Source organism: Python bivittatus, unplaced genomic scaffold (assembly GCF_059951505.1).
Source record: "Python bivittatus isolate LINGU-HERP-01145 unplaced genomic scaffold, Pbiv_v1 ctg000480_np1212, whole genome shotgun sequence".
Taxonomy (NCBI): Eukaryota; Metazoa; Chordata; class Lepidosauria; order Squamata; family Pythonidae; genus Python; species Python bivittatus.
Genome location: NW_028277075.1, coordinates 66,504,260 through 66,523,027, shown reverse-complemented (window position 1 = coordinate 66,523,027; position 18,768 = coordinate 66,504,260). Strand labels below are relative to the sequence as shown.

The window sequence follows — 18,768 nt, the reverse complement described above, 5'->3', positions numbered from 1 at the left end:
GCCTCTTTTGGCCCCGCCTCTTATGTTGGCAGGCCGGCCAATCCGGCCCTAGCCGGTAACGGGGAGCTGCACTGCGCGCGAGTCCCCCTCGCGCCCTTTCTTGCTTCTTCGCACTCGCGCTTGCCGAGTCCAGGCGCTCTCCCCTCGTCTCCAGTGCTCGCTGGACAGCGGTAAGTGACGCACCCCCTTGCCCTGCTATATGTGTGTCTCGCCTTTCGTGCCCACCGCTTCCCTCCTTTAAAGGACGTGCTTGCAAAACCCCATTTGCAGAAAAAGAGAGTACTCGTGGAGCGGGAACTGCCTGGCGTGGGCTGTAGCGGAGTATTACTTGAAGGGATGTGGCCGCCGCCGCGGGAGAAGCTGCAGTGGCAGGTGCCGGGCTGGCGGTGTCCGGAGCGTGCCTGGCTCTCTTGTCAGGGAATTGCGTGCGCGCGCGTTTCTTCCCTTGTGGGAGCTCTGCGGTTCTCAAGAGGAGGGCCGACAAAACTACAAGATCTTGAGCCCGGAGCTCCTGGCGGAAAAAATGAGAGCTCTCCTCCCTCTCCCCGCTGTTCCTCTGGGGATTTGTCTGCGCTTCAAAAGGAGACACGTGTCGCGAGCCCTAGGCGCGTACCTTGGAGGAACTTTGACTCTGCCCAGCTGATTTACTGTCATCAGTATTTGGATCTTACTCCCTCCTCCGCTTCAGCCAGTCCTTGGCTGTATGCCCCCTGGAAGAGTCTCTTCCCTCCCTACTTCAGCCTTCCCCAAAGTAGACTTCTCCAGATGTGTGAGACTCAGGACCTTGTTTAGGAGGGGAACCAGTTGCCCATCCCACATCTGGAGGTGACCTAATTCAGAACATGAATCAAGAATTGACATGATTGGTTGGATGAATATTTTTATTTCAAGGCAGTAAAATAATTGGTGAATATATAATCCCAAGAATTACTTAAATATTTTGGATTCCGTGTTCATTGGGTCAGAGATTTTAGTGGAGAAAGGAATCCTACCTTAACATAGAACATAGCGGGAATGGGCGTGGAAGGTGAAATGAAGATTCTGTTCCTAGTCTTACAAAGGGCCCTGCCTGGTTTATAGCTTTCACAACTGCCAGGCAGCAACCAACCCTCTTCTAGCTGAGGATGGTAGAAATTGTAGTCCAACCCACACAGAAGCATCACCTTGCTCTTTTCTCATTTGTGTTGATTTTTAAATTGGAAAATGCCCTAGCAAGGAAAGACTACTAAGAAGCTTTTACTCACATGTTATCACACTAGGATAAATACATTTGCTTAATATTAGATCATCCAGTTAAACTGTGTTATTTTTGTTGAAAAGCTTTCTGTGGCAGTGTTTAATTGTTTTACAGGGTAAAGCAGTCATATGATAATCCTCCCCTTAATGCATGAAACAGAAATAAATTTTTACTTAAACTGCTTAGTCTTACTTGCTGTCTTTTCTTCTCTTCCTGCCCTTCCAGTACCAAATGTTATGAAACAAGCATACACTTTAGTCATAATAATTGGAGTGTATACCCAAGTAATTGGGACTTACTTCTAAGTGAATATGTATTGGGAAAATGCTATTACAGTATTACATTTTCTGAAACCAGCTGCTATTCTGTTTTTAAATGAAACTGCTATATACCTTCTTCCATAGGTTTCAGAAGTGGAAGGGAAAACAAATGACTTGAATTCAGTACTACATAATTTAAAACCTGGAGTGTTCATAATATGAATGTAACTTTTTTAGAGAAACTGTTTTAGTTCTTCTTTGTGTTGTTTCTAATTTTCATATTCATGAAAGAGAAAATATTAGCTGGCAGTGCAGAAGATACCATGGTCTTCCCACTCCCAGAAGAAATCACACACTTTAATATTATCCATAAGATACTAACACAGAGGTTTTAGATTAGCTGAGAGCCATGCAGGTGTATAGATGCATGGTGAGATAGAATATGATGCATAATCTCATGCCATTGTTACAGGTAAATCTATCCCTATAAGTCTTTAGAAATGTTGGGACTTTCAGCCAAGAAATGCTTGAGCTTTCAGTTCAACACTTGATATTGAGAAAGCAGGTAGCCGTCTGCGAAATTTAGGATTAAGGAAGATGCTTTTCATATAATTTAGGTGCTGCCTAAAGCTTCATCCCACACTATTGATTTTATGGCCTTATGCAATGTGGGTACATGGACATAAACTACACAGAGATTCTTGTATAACTGGAATAGCTAGATGAGCAAACAGAATGTTCATTGTTTCATCTTACTCTTTTTAACACATGCTGGAACTTCTTGATAGATACAGGATTATGTAGTTTACAGGAATAGTGAAGCTCACTATTGGTAAAGCAATTATTGCAGCTATAATGTGCCAGTATGCATAATGCTGTAAAAATAGGCTGTATTATAAGCTCTGTACACCTGCATGGCTCTCAGCTAATCTAAAACCTCTGTATTAGCATCTTATACATAATATTAAAGTGTGTGATTTCTTTTAGGAGTGAGAAGACCTTGGTATATTCTGTATCGTCAGCTAATACATCCAATAATACGTTATTGCATATCTTTTTCATAGGGTTAGGGTTTCATAGGGTTACTTCAACTCCACATATCTTAAAGTTGCCAAGGTTGAGAAACACTGGTCTAAATGATGTCTTTCCAAATCTATTTCTTCCTGTCCCTGAGCTGCCTCTGGGAAGCCAGGTGTTTGGTCTCTTCTGCAGACCCCCCAAAATGCCCATGGATGGCAGTACTGAGCAACTGGAGGGGAGGAAGCCTACAACAGCTTCAAGTGGCTGATAGAAGCTAGGCAGATTCCAAGCCTAACTTTGTCAACAGCTTTAATGAGGTGTCATCCTGTATTGCTTGTACAGCAAGCCTTGTGTTAAGAGGGAAAGTACTACTTCTAAACTGGAACAGTTAAATTCAAATGTATGCTGCCTTTGTGGTGGGCTGGGAATAAGGCAGAAGTGACATTATGACAATATGTGCTTTAAAATGGTTAGTGAGGCATTCTCATACTGTTGTGAGGAGGAGCAGTAATGTCTGTTACAGCACAATTTGGATGTTTTTAGATGTCCTCAGTAGAATTTTTCTAAAGCTGTTCCTGAAGTAGCAGATTCAGGGATACTGTTTGTGTCTCAGCTATGTACTTTCAGAATTCTGAGCTGGCATTTAAAAACTTTGGACAGGAGTGCCACAGCCTAGGTGGACAAGAGTCTGGGGTCAGACTTGCCCCATTTCTCCTGCAGCACTGTGACTGGTGGCTGATTTTCCTGCTGGATGGTGACCTGTTGAAGAGGGAGAGCAGCACAGCTGGAGGAATCAACCAGTTGCTTGTCTTACCATGTGCTGTGCACACAAAGTCAGGACAGCGCTATTTAGTAGTAAGAACAGAGGTAGTAAAGACAGATGTCACTAATGGGGAAATGGCCTGTTTCAGGCAAACAGATTCCTGCTGAATGTTAGGGAAAAAAAACTCTTCATAAAAGTCATAGAAACAATTATCCAGAGAGCTGGTGGGTTCCCCTTTATTGGATGCATTTAGGGGAGACTAAACAGCCATGCTTTAATTTGGATTCCTGCAGCGAGTTGAAGGTTGGTCTCAGTAAGATAATGGCTCCTTCCGATTTTATGAATCTGTGAAATAGTGTAAATCCCTGTAAGCATATTCCTACAAGGGGAAAACTTTAAAATATCATTCATAAAATATTCATTTCAAACAGTTTAGATACCTGCAGTCTGGGGCTGCAGTCATATGCATGGAAGTGAGCAGGTGTTACTTCTGGACCAGTCTGCATAGGATAGTGCCATGTAAGTTTTTGATCCTGTGCACATTTAAATGGAAATGAGTCCCTTGAATGTAGTATGACTTACTCTTGAATGGAGAAGGGGGGTGGGCTGTATGACAGACAGCAAATATGAAGAGTTAGGAAAGACACCTTATTCCTTCTCTCTCCTTGGGTATTTATGGGTGTATTCATCTGATGGCAGATCTTTTACAAGTAGAAGAACCAGGTGGCACTTCTGCATAAGGGGTTCCAGAAAAAGGCATGCTGCTTGTAGGACTTGGGGGTGGACCCAGTGCTTGCTGCTCCATCCTCTAAAACTGAGGCTACATCAGACATTTTGACAAGGATGGCCATGTATCTCCTCTTCTAGCTTCAGGTCAGCCCTGGAGCACCAGCACAGGAGCTGTTGTGCAGGCTTCTCACACTGATTAGAGAAGGGCAAGAAACACGTGGCAGAAAGTGCTCTTGCCACTTCCTCTCTCCCCTATATTTACGCCTTCCGTATCAAATGCAGAGAGTCTCCGTTGCCTTACTTATGAAAAGCTATATACGAACTAATTATGATACAGATCTCATAATTATGATTGAGGTAGATATTTAAAGACGTTATTTGCAGCACTGTGTGGAAAAGAAAGCGGTAGATTTGCTGTGGTGTTGGCTTGAATGTAATTTAGCTACTTTGCATTGCTTTTTAATTATTGTTCATGCCTTTTGAATGCATAATATGCTCGGAGCGCTTCCCCGTTTTCTGCAGAGAGTGAAAGACAAATTGAGCGTTTGCAGTCTGGTCGTGTTTTGTGCAATCAGCGTAACCTTTTGCCTACTTTTCTAAGCGTGTCATGTGATCATTCCCTGCTGCGATGGAAGGGCGGGGTTTCAAGAAGTTTGCTGTTTTGAGAAAGCTTTTCAGATGACATATTGAATACCTCCATAAACTGAATCACAAGTTCTTAATGAAACCGGTTGTGGAGAAAAGTGTGCGTTAGGCATATCGTACGTATTTCTTAACTTGCTCCGGACGGATCTCTCTCTTTCTGATTGCATTATGGCTCTTGCGAAAGATTCAGTTGTACAAAAACAGAAGTTGCAGCTTACACAGTATATAATTTTCTGGTCCGAGGAAATTAGATAAGGCACTATTATACTGCGTAGTAGAAGAAATAAGCAGTTCTGGAGCCCCAAAGTAAGGCTCCATAAACAATTGGAATATAAACTAAGTGTTCTGCACTTGATATTCCACATATTTGCATTATTTGAGCACATTGATTTATACCCATTATTTGAACCCACTTAATTTCACAGAAGCACAAACTGGCTTTCAGAAAGTGAATTAGGGGCTGAGTTTTTTAAATGCAGCCTGATCCAAAATTGCAGGAAGCCTCATGCAGATCTTTTGTCTCAAGTTCAGTATGGCTGCCTGTTTAAATCAAGAAAGTGAATAACCTTTGGACAGTATGAGATGAAATAATATAATAATGGGTTTCATCCCATACCCTTAAATGGTTTTTCCAGCTTTTCTAGATGTGGGACTATGAAATGTTAGGGCCTCAGTACTAAATGTGAAGCTGCAGAAAGTTAACTTATTCAGTATGAAGTTTATTGATTAAGAGAACATGCCAAGTTAAAAAATAACCATTGTTCTTCATAATAGCACTGTCATCCAGGTATTTGCATATATTATCAAGTCTGGATACTTTGTTTTTCTTTTTAGCATCAGTATATATTTCCTACTGCTGGGGGTGCATTTTCTTATAGTCCTGATGTTTGAATCCAAACTAACATATGCGTTTACTTGATCTTGCCGTGCAGGTTGAATAGGCCCCAAGAAAAACAATAGCTGCGTATACTCCTGCTGAGGTCCCATTCTGTGAGTAGGACTTTATTTCTTTATGACCTAGTCCTGTATTTACTAAAGAAATTATCTAATAATAGGATAAATGTTACAGACATAGAGAGTTTGTAAAGCTATGTTGAAATAAGACACCAGCTTTCTATTTTCTCTTTCACTCTATTATTTCTCAGCATGGTCTGAACACATGTGCTTTGTCAAATAATATGTCAGCAGTAATAATAAATGTTTCCTCTTACTCTTGTTGGAGAGATTTGATGGCACTTCTGCATTCCTTGCACAGAGAGATTTGCATTTCTAAATTAAGACGCATGCTCTGTAATACCATGGCCTTTTACCTAGTTTTCTGGACAAAGCACATGACCACTTCAGAAATGTAGAGGCGGGGAAAGACTGCAGTAGACAATGAAACAGCTTTTGCTATCCAAAGAATGATCTTGAAAAAGAACAGAGAATTTGAATTGTTGCGATAGCTTTTTTCTTAAAAAACAAACAAACAAAAAAACGATTGGCTTTTATTGTTGAATCATGTTTCATAATTGTGACTAGCAAAGCTGAAGTTCTTTCTTGTGAAAAACAGATATTTAGAATGATACTACCAATAACATTAGAGCCACAAAATTGAAGGAATTGGAGATTATTTTTTTTATAGAGTGAGCAAATGCTTCTTAGACAACATTACAGTTGTGTTTGAATCTCTTTTGTTTTTGTTTAGATTAATACCTTGTGGAACTAGTTCATATATGGGGAAGTTGAATGGTTGAATGGAACAGTCATTCATTTGCTTTGAAACTTAATGGGTAAAAGAAAGTTTCCATATTAACGTCAAAACCCTAATTTCTTTACCTAAAATGTAAATGATATTCTGATTTTCATAAAGTATTACTAAATCTTTCATAACTAATGAAAAAGTTATGAATGAATGTCAGATCAACCACCAGAAAGATAGGAAGCTATTGTATAAAAGTCAGACTGACCATTTATAGTAGCTGTTTGATATCCTAGGCTGAAGTTTTTACTAAAGAACCGCTACTTTAAATGTATAAAGCAGTAACATTAGAATTCATTAAAACAGTGGCCATGAGTGATTGAGAGAGCCAGTTTGGTGGAGTGGCTAAGGCACCAGGCTAGAAACCGGGAGAGCGGGACTTCTAGTCCTGCCTTAGGCATGAAGCCAGCTGGGTGGACTTGGGCCAGTCACTCTCTCTCAGCCCTAGGAAGGAGGCAAGGGCAATCCACTTCTGAAATCTTGCCAAGAAAATTGCAGGGACCTGTCCAGGTGGTTGCCAGGAGTCCACACTGACTTGAAGGTACCAAAAGAAAAAGAAAAGAGTCTCTGGAGGAAGTAGGCAAAGTGATGCAGCAGTTCCTATTTGCTCACAGAAGAGGTGGGTTTTGTGCTTTGTGAGACATCTTAAGGAGCAGGCTCCGCTTGGGCCCTTACCTTATCCTCCTTGAAAATTTGCTTACCCCTATTATTTATCTGACTAACTGGAAACACCTAGAAAGCCTTGTCTCTGAGATAGTTGTTTCTGTGTTTTTCATGCTCAAGGAAATCTGCCACAGAACGTGACTCATGCTAAAGTAGAAGAAGGAAGAAGGAAGAAGTGTTCCTTTGAAAAAGAAGTTTCAATACTACAGAATAATACAATTTATTTTTGATAAAAGAAAAACACCAGAGTCCCAAGAAGCACTTTTTCCTGGGATAATTTCTTTAAAGAGCCAGTTTGGTTTAGGGGTTAAGGCACCAGGCTAGAAACCGGGAGACTGTGAGTTCTAGTCGTGCCTTAGGGACAAAGCCAGCTGGGTGACCTTGGGCCAGTCACTCTCTCTCCGCCCTAGGAAGCAGGCAATGTCAAATCACTTCTGAAAAACCTTGCCAAAAAAACTACAGGGACTAGTCCAGTCAGTCGCCACCTGACTCGAAGACACACACATACATAAGTGACTGAACAATACGGTAGTTAGATAAAGAACACAAGAGTTAAAGAATTGTTATCAGACTGGCTAGAGATTAAAATATGTGCAATTTGCATGGAAATGTGTTTAATCCAACTGCTAAATCTTTAAAACAAGGCTTTCCAGATTTGCTATCCTATTGGTTTGCTGGGACTACCACTCTCAGAAATCCTAGAAAGCTAACACTTAAAGATCTTAGACAAGCCACTATCTTAGACTGCATACAAATGTCATTGAAACAGCAATTCTTCCCTCCATTTTTCTGTATAACTTGGGAATGAATCATGTGTGCTTCATTGCCTTCTGTCCATAACACTGAGGTATTGAAGGGGGAGAGACTGCTTTCTATAGGTACATTTTGTTTTCTTAGTAACCTTTCAGTATAAATTATGTAGTGATAAATTCCTCAGTCTACAAGAGTAATTTGTTTGTCCCTGATTCCAACTCTTTGTATAGAGAAAAATCAAAGATATACAATGTTTGATTATCTTAGGGAATTATCACCTGAAACTTATTCTCTCATTTATTGCTGTTCCAGTCCTACTGCAGTGTTCTGCACTTGTTCTTTTTTGTCTTTTTCTAATATAATTTTTGTTAATACTCTTATTAACACTTATGAAGCTTCAGCCATAAAAATTAGAACTGAAAACCAAAACAAGAAAAAAATAATTAAATTGAAATAAAATCACCAGCAGCAACACAATACAGCATAGTTAAAATTGTTTATGATTAAAATAGCCTAGAAAGTAAAAAGAGCTTTATTTGTCAATAAGAAAGCCTCTCAGAAGAGCATTTCACCAAATGGATTAAAGATGGGGGTGGAAACAGTTTGGTTTCATTTGGCTTTTTTTGCAATGTTAGACTTATTCTTTCCTTTTTTCCATATGAGTTTCAAAAAGCTTTGTGGGAAAATTCTTAAAAACTCTTTCAGAAGATTCATATGCATTAATTTGTCTGTCTGTCTCTCTATCTAATGGATTGTGCTTGACATAGGCAGTTTTGTGTGTACTTGTATGTGTTTAAGTTCTGAAATATATTGGCATATATTGGATCCAGTTGGTATATACATTTGGAAGGAGGAAATTAACTGCAATTACATTGCAAGCTAGCAAATTCTCTACCCCAAATTATGCAATATTATGAAAATACCATCTCTTCAGTAGCCAGCTGTCTTGCTTTATTTATTTTTCAAAATTGTGCCCATATCCTCCTAGCAAAGGTACCCAGGTGATTTACAACATTAATTGTAACATTTAGGAAAAATGTTTAGAGAGGGGCCTTTGGTAACGGTTTGGTAGGAAAAAATATTTTCAAGGAACTTGTCCTCTTCCCTTTGAAAGTAAATATTAGCCCTTTGAATTGGTTGAAAAACAAGCTTGCATCCGTGTAACTGAGGAAGTAGTGATGAAACATACATCTAGTGATCTTAAATATAAGTTAATAAAACAGTGATATATAAAGTTTAAGAAGGAAAATTAGTTGTGGTGTTACGGAGGAAAATGTGTTTATAGTCCAGATGAATAGGGGCATGCTTGGGAGGCTATGGGCTGCTGTCAACCAGGATATAGAAATTATTCTAGAAGAACTTAGTGGTTTAGGATTGATAAATCTTCCAAGAACTGTAAAAACTTTAAGTAATAAGGTACTGAATGTATATAATAAATAAAATGCTTTAAAACTTATGAAACAATGTTATTTTTTATTCTGGGCATACAGGTAGTCCTCACCTAACAACTACAATTTGGACTGGAATCTTGGTCATTGAGCGAAGCGGTCATTAAACAAGACACCCACATGACTGTTTTGCTCAGTGACCGCAATATGGATACTCCCAGTGACGGTCATTAAGCAGTCTCCCAGGTCATTAAGTGGATGGAGTGAAAGAGCTGTCGTCTGAAGGATTTCAGCTCCGCACGGAGCTGAAATCCTCCCAGCGGGCAGCTCTTTGAGGGCAAAAGGGCTCCCTGCCTGATGGTTTCAGCTCTGCATAGAGCTGAAATCCTCCCGGCAGGCAGGCCTTTCACTCCTAGCATTCCTAAAGCCTGCCAAAGGGTTTGCCCTCCCCTCAGTGGATGGAGGGGAAATCCTTCCTGGGGCTAGAGGAACAGAGCTCAATTTTTCAGGATTTGAGCTCCCTTCCTTCCCGCCACTGAGGGGTTCCCCCTCCCCCCACAGTGGTGGGAAGGAACAGAGCTCAAATCCTGAAGATCTGAGCTCTGTTCCTTCCCACTGCCAAGGGGTCCCCCCCCCTTTGCCAACAGAGGGGAAATCCTTGGTGGGGCTGGAGGAACGGAGCTTATATCTTCAGGATTTGAACTCTGTTTCTGTACACAGCTGCATTCCCTCTGCTTGCAAACTTCCCTGCCAGACAAGATTGCAAATGGCGATCACATGTTCGCAGGGGGCTTGGCAACCAGTTGTAAATGCGAGCCAATTGTCAAGCGCCCATAATGCAGCCGTATGACAGCGGGAGGGGGGGCAGTGTGACGTTTTACAACGGCCAGAAGTGCTTTACAGGCCATAAAGCACCCTTTCTGAGGCCATTGTAACTTCAAACCATTGTTAAATGAAAAGTTGTTAAGCAAGGACTACCTGTATTTTTGATCTTCTAACAAATCTTTAGTTTTTTTGAAGAGGAGTGACTCCTGATGTTTTGGGTAAGTCCTGATATTCTCCCCAGCCTTGGGATAGGATGGCGGTTGAGCCCCTTCAATTGGTTGTTTTGCTGTTTGACTTTTTTGGGGTTTTGTCTCCAGTTAGTTGTCTTTTTTCTTGATATACTTTGTTTACTTTTAATTTTTATCTGTGTGCCACCCAGAGTCACTATGTCTTTGTTTCCACTGAAATATTAAGAAAAGAGTAATATTCATGTAGTATTTAACACCTGCAAAAAAACAAGATGGCAAATACTTGATCTGCATTAATTTGCACTAAGTTATGTTATTTTTTGTTTGTTTCTGATTTAATATCTCATGCAAAGTAAATGGCTACTGATTTTTTAAAAATTGTTCTTTCACTTGGCAGATACATTTTAAGATGGCGGAAGCCCATCAAGCAGTTGCGTTTCAGTTTACTGTAACACCAGATGGAATCGATTTGCGCATGAGCCATGAAGCGCTCAGGCAGATCTATCTGTCTGGTCTCTATTCCTGGAAGAAGAAGTTCATCAGATTCAAGGTAATGCAGATAGACCTGGATTTATACTTGGGGCAGAGCATGCAACAAACAACCAGTGCTGCATATCCATGTTTCCTGTGTAAATGTGACATTTCTACAGAGTTCTTTAACTCTTCTCCATCTATTAATCAGCTACCTTATGGAGTAGTTGTAGACAATCGCATCTCTGCCATTTTAAATTCTATGGAAGAAAAATGAGATTATAGACATAATTATTACGCTTCAAGATACTTTTTAAAGGTTCCCCTTGTGTCTTTATATTTCTTTACCTTCACATTAGGATCTGACAAGCATTAGTGTTTTCCTCTACCCTCTTTCCACTGAAATTTCTGCTTCACGCTGTCCATTTAAATGATAGAAAACAGTATCTGTGTGTAACATCTTTTTGGATGGTCTATTTTTTCAGGGCAGTATATATCCATCCTTTCCTTAGTTGGTGAGTTGGCTTACAATTATGCAGATTTCAGCTTTTCTGCTATTTTTCTGTAAATTCCAAAATTGCCAACTATCCAGCAGTGCAGTATTCATCCATTTCCATTGCATCAGCCCCCTCTTCTTCCCATTCCAGCAAATATTTTTTCTAACAGGGTATAATACAGATCTATAAAGAAGGCAAATATTGCAAGGCAGATTGCATCCATATGGTTATGTCTTCCTGTATGCTGGGTCCATTCCTTGAAAGTTTCTCTTGAGAAAATGAAATGATGTTTCCAGAAAACATTAAGTATAGATGTCTTGCCTTTTCAGAATGGCATAATCACAGGAGTCTATCCTGCTAGCCCGTCCAGTTGGCTTATTGTCGTAGTAGGAGTAATGTCAACAATGTATGCGAAAATAGATCCTTCACTGGGATTAATAGCTAAAATCAACCAGACCCTGGATACAACGTAAGTAAACTTCTGTCCTTGATTTATTCGCTTATCAGTCTTTCTTGACCATTTTTGGTGATGCTGAAGCATTCAAAAATTTGGTTTAGAAAAAATGGAGCTATTGATGTTCGTGGTGATAACAATCATAATCATAACAACAGAAAAAAACTTCAGCTTGTTTTTACTCTGACACTTCCATGTTTCTTCAGAAACTTCCATCCATCTATTAGTTTACCTTGTGTTTGCTGATGTGCCACTGGGTTCAGGAAGGAAATATTTTTTCTTTGTTTTTTTATGATACACACATGTTGTTTAAATCATCAGTGGAAAAATGGTATGTCTTCCCTGCAAATTTGGGAGTACAGGTAATCCTCACTTACCGACTGCCTCATTCAGTGACCATTCAAACTTATACCAGTGCTGAAAAAGCAGGTTTACAACCAGTCCTTGAACTTACGGCTATTGCAGCATCCTTGCAGTCACATGATCATGATTTGGTTGCTTCACAACCAGTGCACATTTATGACAGTTGCAGCATCCTGTGGTCATGTGATCACCATTTGCAACCTTCACAGCCAGCTTCCAACAAGCAGAGTCAATGAGGAAGCTGGCAGAAAGTCACAAGTCGCGTTCATATGACTTTTCACTTAACCGCAATGGAATTGACATAAGTCCGGTGCAGTCATATGATGTTTCACTTTACGACTGTGTCACTTAGTAACAGAGTTTCTGGTCCCAATTGCAGTTGGTGAGCGAGGACTACCTGTACTGAAACAAAAATACATAGGTAATCTTAAGGAGAAATTCAAAGGTTTATGTTGAGTAGGTCTGCCCAAAAGATATTTGTACAGATGAAGATAATCTGTTAGGAATTAGTTCACTTATGTGGTTAAGAAATGGAAATTTAACAAAATTTGAATAAAATAATCCTTAATGTAATGGATTATTAATAATAGTATTAATGGATTAATAACATAGAATCTCTTTTTCTGTCATAGGAGATTACAAATACAAGAGTCCCGGAAATCGTATTTAGTATAATATAACAGAAAGCAAATGAGGCATCTGGGAAATATAGTTCTTAGCGCTCCTGGCATGTTGGGTGTAGGAGTTTTCAAAACTTAGAAGTGGGAAAAGTTGCATTTTCCCCTCATTTGATTAAAAGTCAAATTGCAGAACAAGCAAGGACAGAGATTATCATCATAATCATCTTTGCGTATTCTCCAACATTAATTCAGGTAGTCCTCAACTTATGACCACACTTGGGACCAGAATTTCTGTTGTTAAGCAATGTGGTCATAAATCGAGACGTCACATGATCACATCACTTAGCGACTGCAATCCTGGCACTCCCTGTTGCCGTTGTTAAACAAATTCCATCAGTCGTTAGCTGAGGACCCACCCCAATCTAAGTCATTCCAGGCTTGGTTCCTCCCAGCCCTGAGCCCCAGTAAGTTAAGGGACTGCCTCTTCTTCAACTCCCCCCACCCACCTATCTCCCCCACCTCTGCCCTTCTGGCCACCCTGTACCCTGCCTTGTGGGGCAGGAAGCAGCCCAGAACCATGCAGCTCTGGGTCTGTGTGCTATGCTACGGCTCAGTGGATTCTTGGCACACCACAGCTCTGGGGCTGCAAGAATCCCCTGAGCCACAATGCAGTGCAAAGCCGCAGCTGCCCCTGGAACCCTCAGCTGCACCAGCAAGCACCAGCAAGCCACAGCACCTGGGAAGCGCCAGCAAGCATTCATTTGCCCAGCTGCCTTCTCTCCCAGTTCCCCACGCTGACCTTTCGCCTTTTGCACCCAGCCACCGCAGCCAAATCAGAAGTGCCTTGCTGCATTTGCTGTCTCTTTTTTGGACCCAGCTTCTTCAGTGAACATTTCCTACATGTGGCTCCTCAGCCTGGCCCAGCAGTGCAGCACAAATAAGAATATCAGCCAGTGGGGAGGGCAGGGAGCAGTTTTGCCCAATGGGAAAGCTCCAGGGGTTGACTTATCTTCTCTGGCAAATCTTCCAACATGTGGCTCCCATTGGGCAAAACCACTTCCTGCCTTCCCCATTGGCTGATATTCTTATTTGTGCCGCGCAGAACTGGGAGAGAAGATAGTTGGGTGGACGAATGCTTGCTGGCACTTCCCAGGTGCTGTAGCTTGCTGGCGCTTCCTGGGGCGACTGAGCACAAAAGGTGAAAGGTCAGTGTGTGGAACTGGGAGAGAAGGCAGCTGGGCCAACGAATGCTTGCTGGTGCTTCCCAGGCACTGCAGCTTGTCACTGCACTATGGCTCAGGGGCTTCTTGCAGCCCCAGAGCTGTGACACTCCAAGAAGCCCCGAGCTGCAGTGTAGTAAGCAGTCCCAGAGACATGCAGTTTTGGGGCCACTTGCCACCATGCAAGGCAAGGCGCAGGGTGGCCAAAAGGGCAGAGATTGGGGGAGATAGGCAGGTGCGGGGAGTTGAAGTGCCCCTGCAGTCATAAGTGCAGGCGGCTGTCAAGTGCCTGAATTTTGATCACGTGATCACGGGGGCACCGCATTGGCTGTACTTTGGGAACAAGTTGTAAGTCTGTTTTTTCAGTACAGTCGTAACTTCGAGCAGTCACTGAATGAATGTAAGTCGAGGACTACCTGTAGTAGTAGTAGTAATAGTAATAATAATAATAATAATATCCAAAGAAATACAACAAGAATGCAGCATGGATACAGGTAATGGATAAGAATAAAAAAGAAGCTGAAGTGAAAAAACTTGTAATAACAGCAGAAATGGTAGAGAAAAGGGCAAGATCAAGAATTAGTCAACACCAGGTGAAGATGAACGGCATGGTTTTTGGTTGAAACATCTGACTGGTCTGCACCCGCTCATTGCCAAGCAGTTTAAAAACATACTGCAAGGAGGTGAAATTGAAGATTGGTTAACATCTGGCAAAACCTACCTGATAATGAAAGATCCAACAAAAGGGGCAGCATCAGGCAATTATAGGCCAATTACCTGCTTACCAACAACTTTCAACTTATTAACTGGTGTTATAGCTGATGCAGTCCAACAGCGTCTAGTTGAAAACAAGCTCTTTCCACCTGAGCAGAACGGAAACTGCCCAAACAGCAGAGGAACAAAAGATCAGCTCTTAACTGACAAGATGATTTTGGAAAACTGTAAGAAAAGGAAGACCAAGTTGAATGTAGCTTGGATTGATTACAAGAAGGCATTTGATTCCCTTCCACATGGTTGAATAATCAGGTGCCTAGAAATAATAGGAGTCAGTAGAAACATCAGAAACTTTGTGCAAAGATCAGTGGCACAATGGAAGACACAGTACCAAAAGAAGTGAATATGTGTAGCTCAGGGTTGAACTGTGGAGTCCTTGAGGTTCTCTGAGCTTGGTAACATCTTCAGTGCTAGAATGGAATGGGGTTTGCTCTTTGTTTATATACAGTGGCATGCCCTGCCAGTGTTCGTGGGGTGTGGGTTTTGTTTTGTCTTGTTTTTTCCTCTGGTAGTTCCTTGATTAGGGTATTGTTTACTGCTGATTGTATGTCTGGTGATAATCTTGGTGTTAATCTCTGCTTATCTGGGTGATAGTTGCTGGTGAGGAGATGTTCTGGTCTTTTGTTTTCCTTTTTATTGTCTGTTTTGAATAGTGTGCAGATGTTATTTATCTCTATGTGCCTGTCTTGTCTGAATACCAAGCTTCCAGGAAGCTCCCTTGCATTTTTGGATTTAGCTTGGTCTGAGATGCTGACAGTTTCCCAGTTGAAACTATGGTTAAGTCTGTCCATGTGTTGTGAGATTAAGGAGTTTTCATCGTGTCTTCTGCTAGTTGGTGTTCATGGATGTGCTCTGCTAGCCTTCTGCCTGTCTGTCCTACATAGTGGCTGTTACAGTCCTTACACTGTATGCTGTAGATGACTCCCGTTTTTTCTTCTTGGGCTACTGGGTCTTTTGGTTTGCCTAAGATGTTTTGGAGGGCTTTAGTTGGTTTGTGGCTATGGAGATGTCATGTGGTTGTAGTAGTCTGTGGGTAGTTTCTGAGATGTTTCTGATGTATGGCAGTGTGATCCTTTTCATAGCATGTGTTGGTTGTGTTGTAGTAGGTTGAGTGGCCAGGCACTTTTTGATAAAGTTCCGTGGATATTCATTTTGTTGGAAGATGTTGCATAGGTGGTCTGTTTCCTTTTTCTGCTGTTCTGGGTTGCTGCAGTGCATTTGTGCTCGTTTGAATAATGTTCTTACACAGCTCCTCTTGTGGGAGGTTGGGTTGTTACTTTGGTAATGGAGTAGTTGATTAGTGTGGGTTGTCTTCCAATAGACTTGGATTTCTAATTTGCTGATGTTTCCTCTGCTGATGAGGATATCCAGGAAGGGTAGTATGTTGTTTTCTTCCTCTCTAGTGAATTTTATTCCCTTGAAGATGTTGTTGATAGTTTTATGTGTCTTCTCTAATTGTTCCTTTTTTATTATAACAAAGGTGTCATCTACATACCATCAGTTTGATGGACAAATATACCAACAAATCAGAGGCACACCCATGGGATCACCACTGTCAGGACTCATAGCAGAGATTGTAATGCAATGCCTAGAAACTATAGCACTGCCACACATATAAACTAAAGTATGGATCTGGTATGTAGATGACACCTACCAAGTCAGGCCATGGCTATCAAAAACATCTGCCAGGCTACCCCGCCTCCTTTACATGGACAATCTGAAGCTGTATGGAAAAACATAATCTGAAATAGAATTGCTACTCAACTCTGTCCGAATATACAACCAGGTTATTGCAATGGAGTTTGGACTGGACAAATATGCCACCCTTACCATCAACAGGGAGAAAATAGTGAAAACTGAAGGAATCAAGATGCCCTATGGAAATAAGCTCAAGAAAGTGTATGAAGAAGATCGTTACAAATACCTAGGCATCCTTCAAGTTGACGACATCAAGCACATTGAAGTCAAGAAGAAGGTTAGTAGTGAATACATCATGAAAGTGAAGAAGATCTTAAAGTCCAAACTCAGTGGAGGAAATACCGTCAAGGCAATTAATACCTGGGCAATTCCAGTCATTAGATACACAGCTGGAATAGTGGGTTGGACTCAAGCAGAAGTAGAAGCCCTGGGTAGGAAGACCAGAAAAATAATGACAATGAATCATGCCCTTCATTCACACACACAACGATGCTGACAGACTCTGCTTACCAAGGAGCATAGGTGGGCGTGGAATGCTGCAAGTACAACAGAGAGATGAAGAAGAAAAAAGGGCATTAGAAGATATCTGAAGGACAGTGAAGAAGATGCACTGGAGCTAGTACACCATGAAGGCTTACTGAATACTGAAGATACCAAACTGGCCTTCAAGAAAGACCAAATGAAGAATATAAAATAGACCTGGCAAGGCAAAGTATTACATGGCCGGTACACAAAAAAACTAGCAGGCAAAGCAGATAACAACAAGCTAAGAGCAGGAAAATTGAAGAAAGAGACAGAAGGACTAATACTGGCTGCACAAGACCAAGCCTTAAGAACAAATGCATGCAAAGCCAGAAGCAAATGCCGCCTGCAAATGCAAAGAAGCTGAAGAAACAGTGGACTACCTAGTTAGCTGCTGCAAGAAGATTGCACAGACTGACTACAAATAACGGCATGACAAAGTAGCAACAATGGTGCATTGGATATCTGCAAAAAATACCATTTGCCTGCAAGCAAGAATCGGTGGGACCACAAAACAGACAAAGTAATAGAAAATGAAGAAGCTAAAGTGTTTTAGAATTCAAACAGACAAGCACCTGCCACACAACACCCCAGACTTAACAATTGTTGATAAGACAGACAAAAAAGTCTGGATAGTGGACATTACAGTACCTGGAGACAGCAGAATAGAAGAGAAAGAACTGAAGAAAATCACAAAATACAAAGACCTGCAAATAGAAATAGAATGACTCTGGCAAAAGAAAGCAAAGATAGTACCAATAGTAATAGGCACCTCCCAAAACATCTGGAGCACCACTTGAAGACCATTGACATTGACAAAATCACCATCAGTCAGTTGCAAAAGCCAGCTTTATTTGGAACAGTCTACATCCTGTGAAGATACCTTTAATATTATTAAACAACATCTGCCTATCCCAAGTCCTTGGGAAAGACTCAATAAGTGGGAAAAAATGCCAAATCCAGTCTAAGCGTCTGGCTGACTCTGCAACCAATTATTATTTTTATTTATTTACTTACTTAATATGTGCCTTTAAAAAAACTCTAGTACTTATAAAATTCCACCCAATAATATTAGGTCACAATTTAATAACCAACCTAATAAAATCAATATTTATAACTAAAATCAAATGCAACCACCATATATTTTTAAAGAATGCCCTAAAGTAATGGAGAGCATGCATGTATACATAATTTTAAAAAATATAACCTGAAAACTTCCAGTCTTAGTAAGTGTAGGATAAAATCACCATGATCATACTAAGTCTCTAAATTATCTCACCCCCTTTTAAAGTCATCAAGCTTTCACAGAGGTAAAGGAAAGAGGGAACTGATAGCAGTGTTACAGGACCAGATCCATGAAAGCTCAGAAATCAGATAGTAAGACCCTGTGTTCCAAATGAGGAACAGAAAGAAAACCCTGCCTAGGGAACATAAAGAATAAGCAGGGATGTAGGAAGAAATAAGTTGGGACAGAAAGTGGAAGGTTGTGACCAAAGAACTCTGAACACAAGCACCAGTAGTTTGAATTGGACTCTGGCTTGAATAGGGAACCAGTGAATAGCTGTGTGGTATAACAAAACAGGATTATAAGAGGAGACCCATGTTAGTGTAGTGGCAAAAAAATCGGAAGCAGTCTTGGCACATGGCTGTAATAAAATACAGGTAATCCTCGCTTACCAACCATTTGTTCAAAGACTGTTTGAAGTTATGACAGTGCTGAAAAAAATAACTTTACAGCCCATTTACGGCCATTTACAATCCTTGCAGCATCCCTCAGTCACGTGATTACCATTACAGTCAGTACGCATTGTCCTGTCCTGATCTGTGTTTTTTTTCTTTCCCCCCCTTGCAGAGCAGAGAGATTGGAGAGAAAGAGATTGCAAGAAAGTAAGCTGTTTGCTCTTCTACACATTGAAAGCAATAAAATCACACCTGTG

The 18,768-nt window shown here is 40.9% G+C and overlaps 1 protein-coding gene across 3 annotated transcripts in view; it reads left to right on the top strand.

Annotated features, from left to right (window-relative positions):
* The first annotated feature begins 31 nt into the window (after positions 1–31).
* CPT1A (carnitine palmitoyltransferase 1A) overlaps positions 32–18,768 on the top strand; it is a 52,875-nt gene continuing 34,138 nt past the window's right edge. For 2 of the 3 annotated variants that reach the window (XM_007427294.4, XM_007427293.4), the window contains exons 1-4: positions 32–170; positions 5,587–5,644; positions 10,610–10,762; positions 11,510–11,649. In XM_007427294.4, the coding sequence (XP_007427356.1) occupies positions 10,622–10,762; positions 11,510–11,649 (281 nt within the window). In that variant the 5' untranslated portion in view covers positions 32–170; positions 5,587–5,644; positions 10,610–10,621. The remainder of the gene's footprint in view (positions 171–5,586; positions 5,645–10,609; positions 10,763–11,509; positions 11,650–18,768) is intronic. The other variant, XM_088146131.1, reaches the window with a different exon arrangement.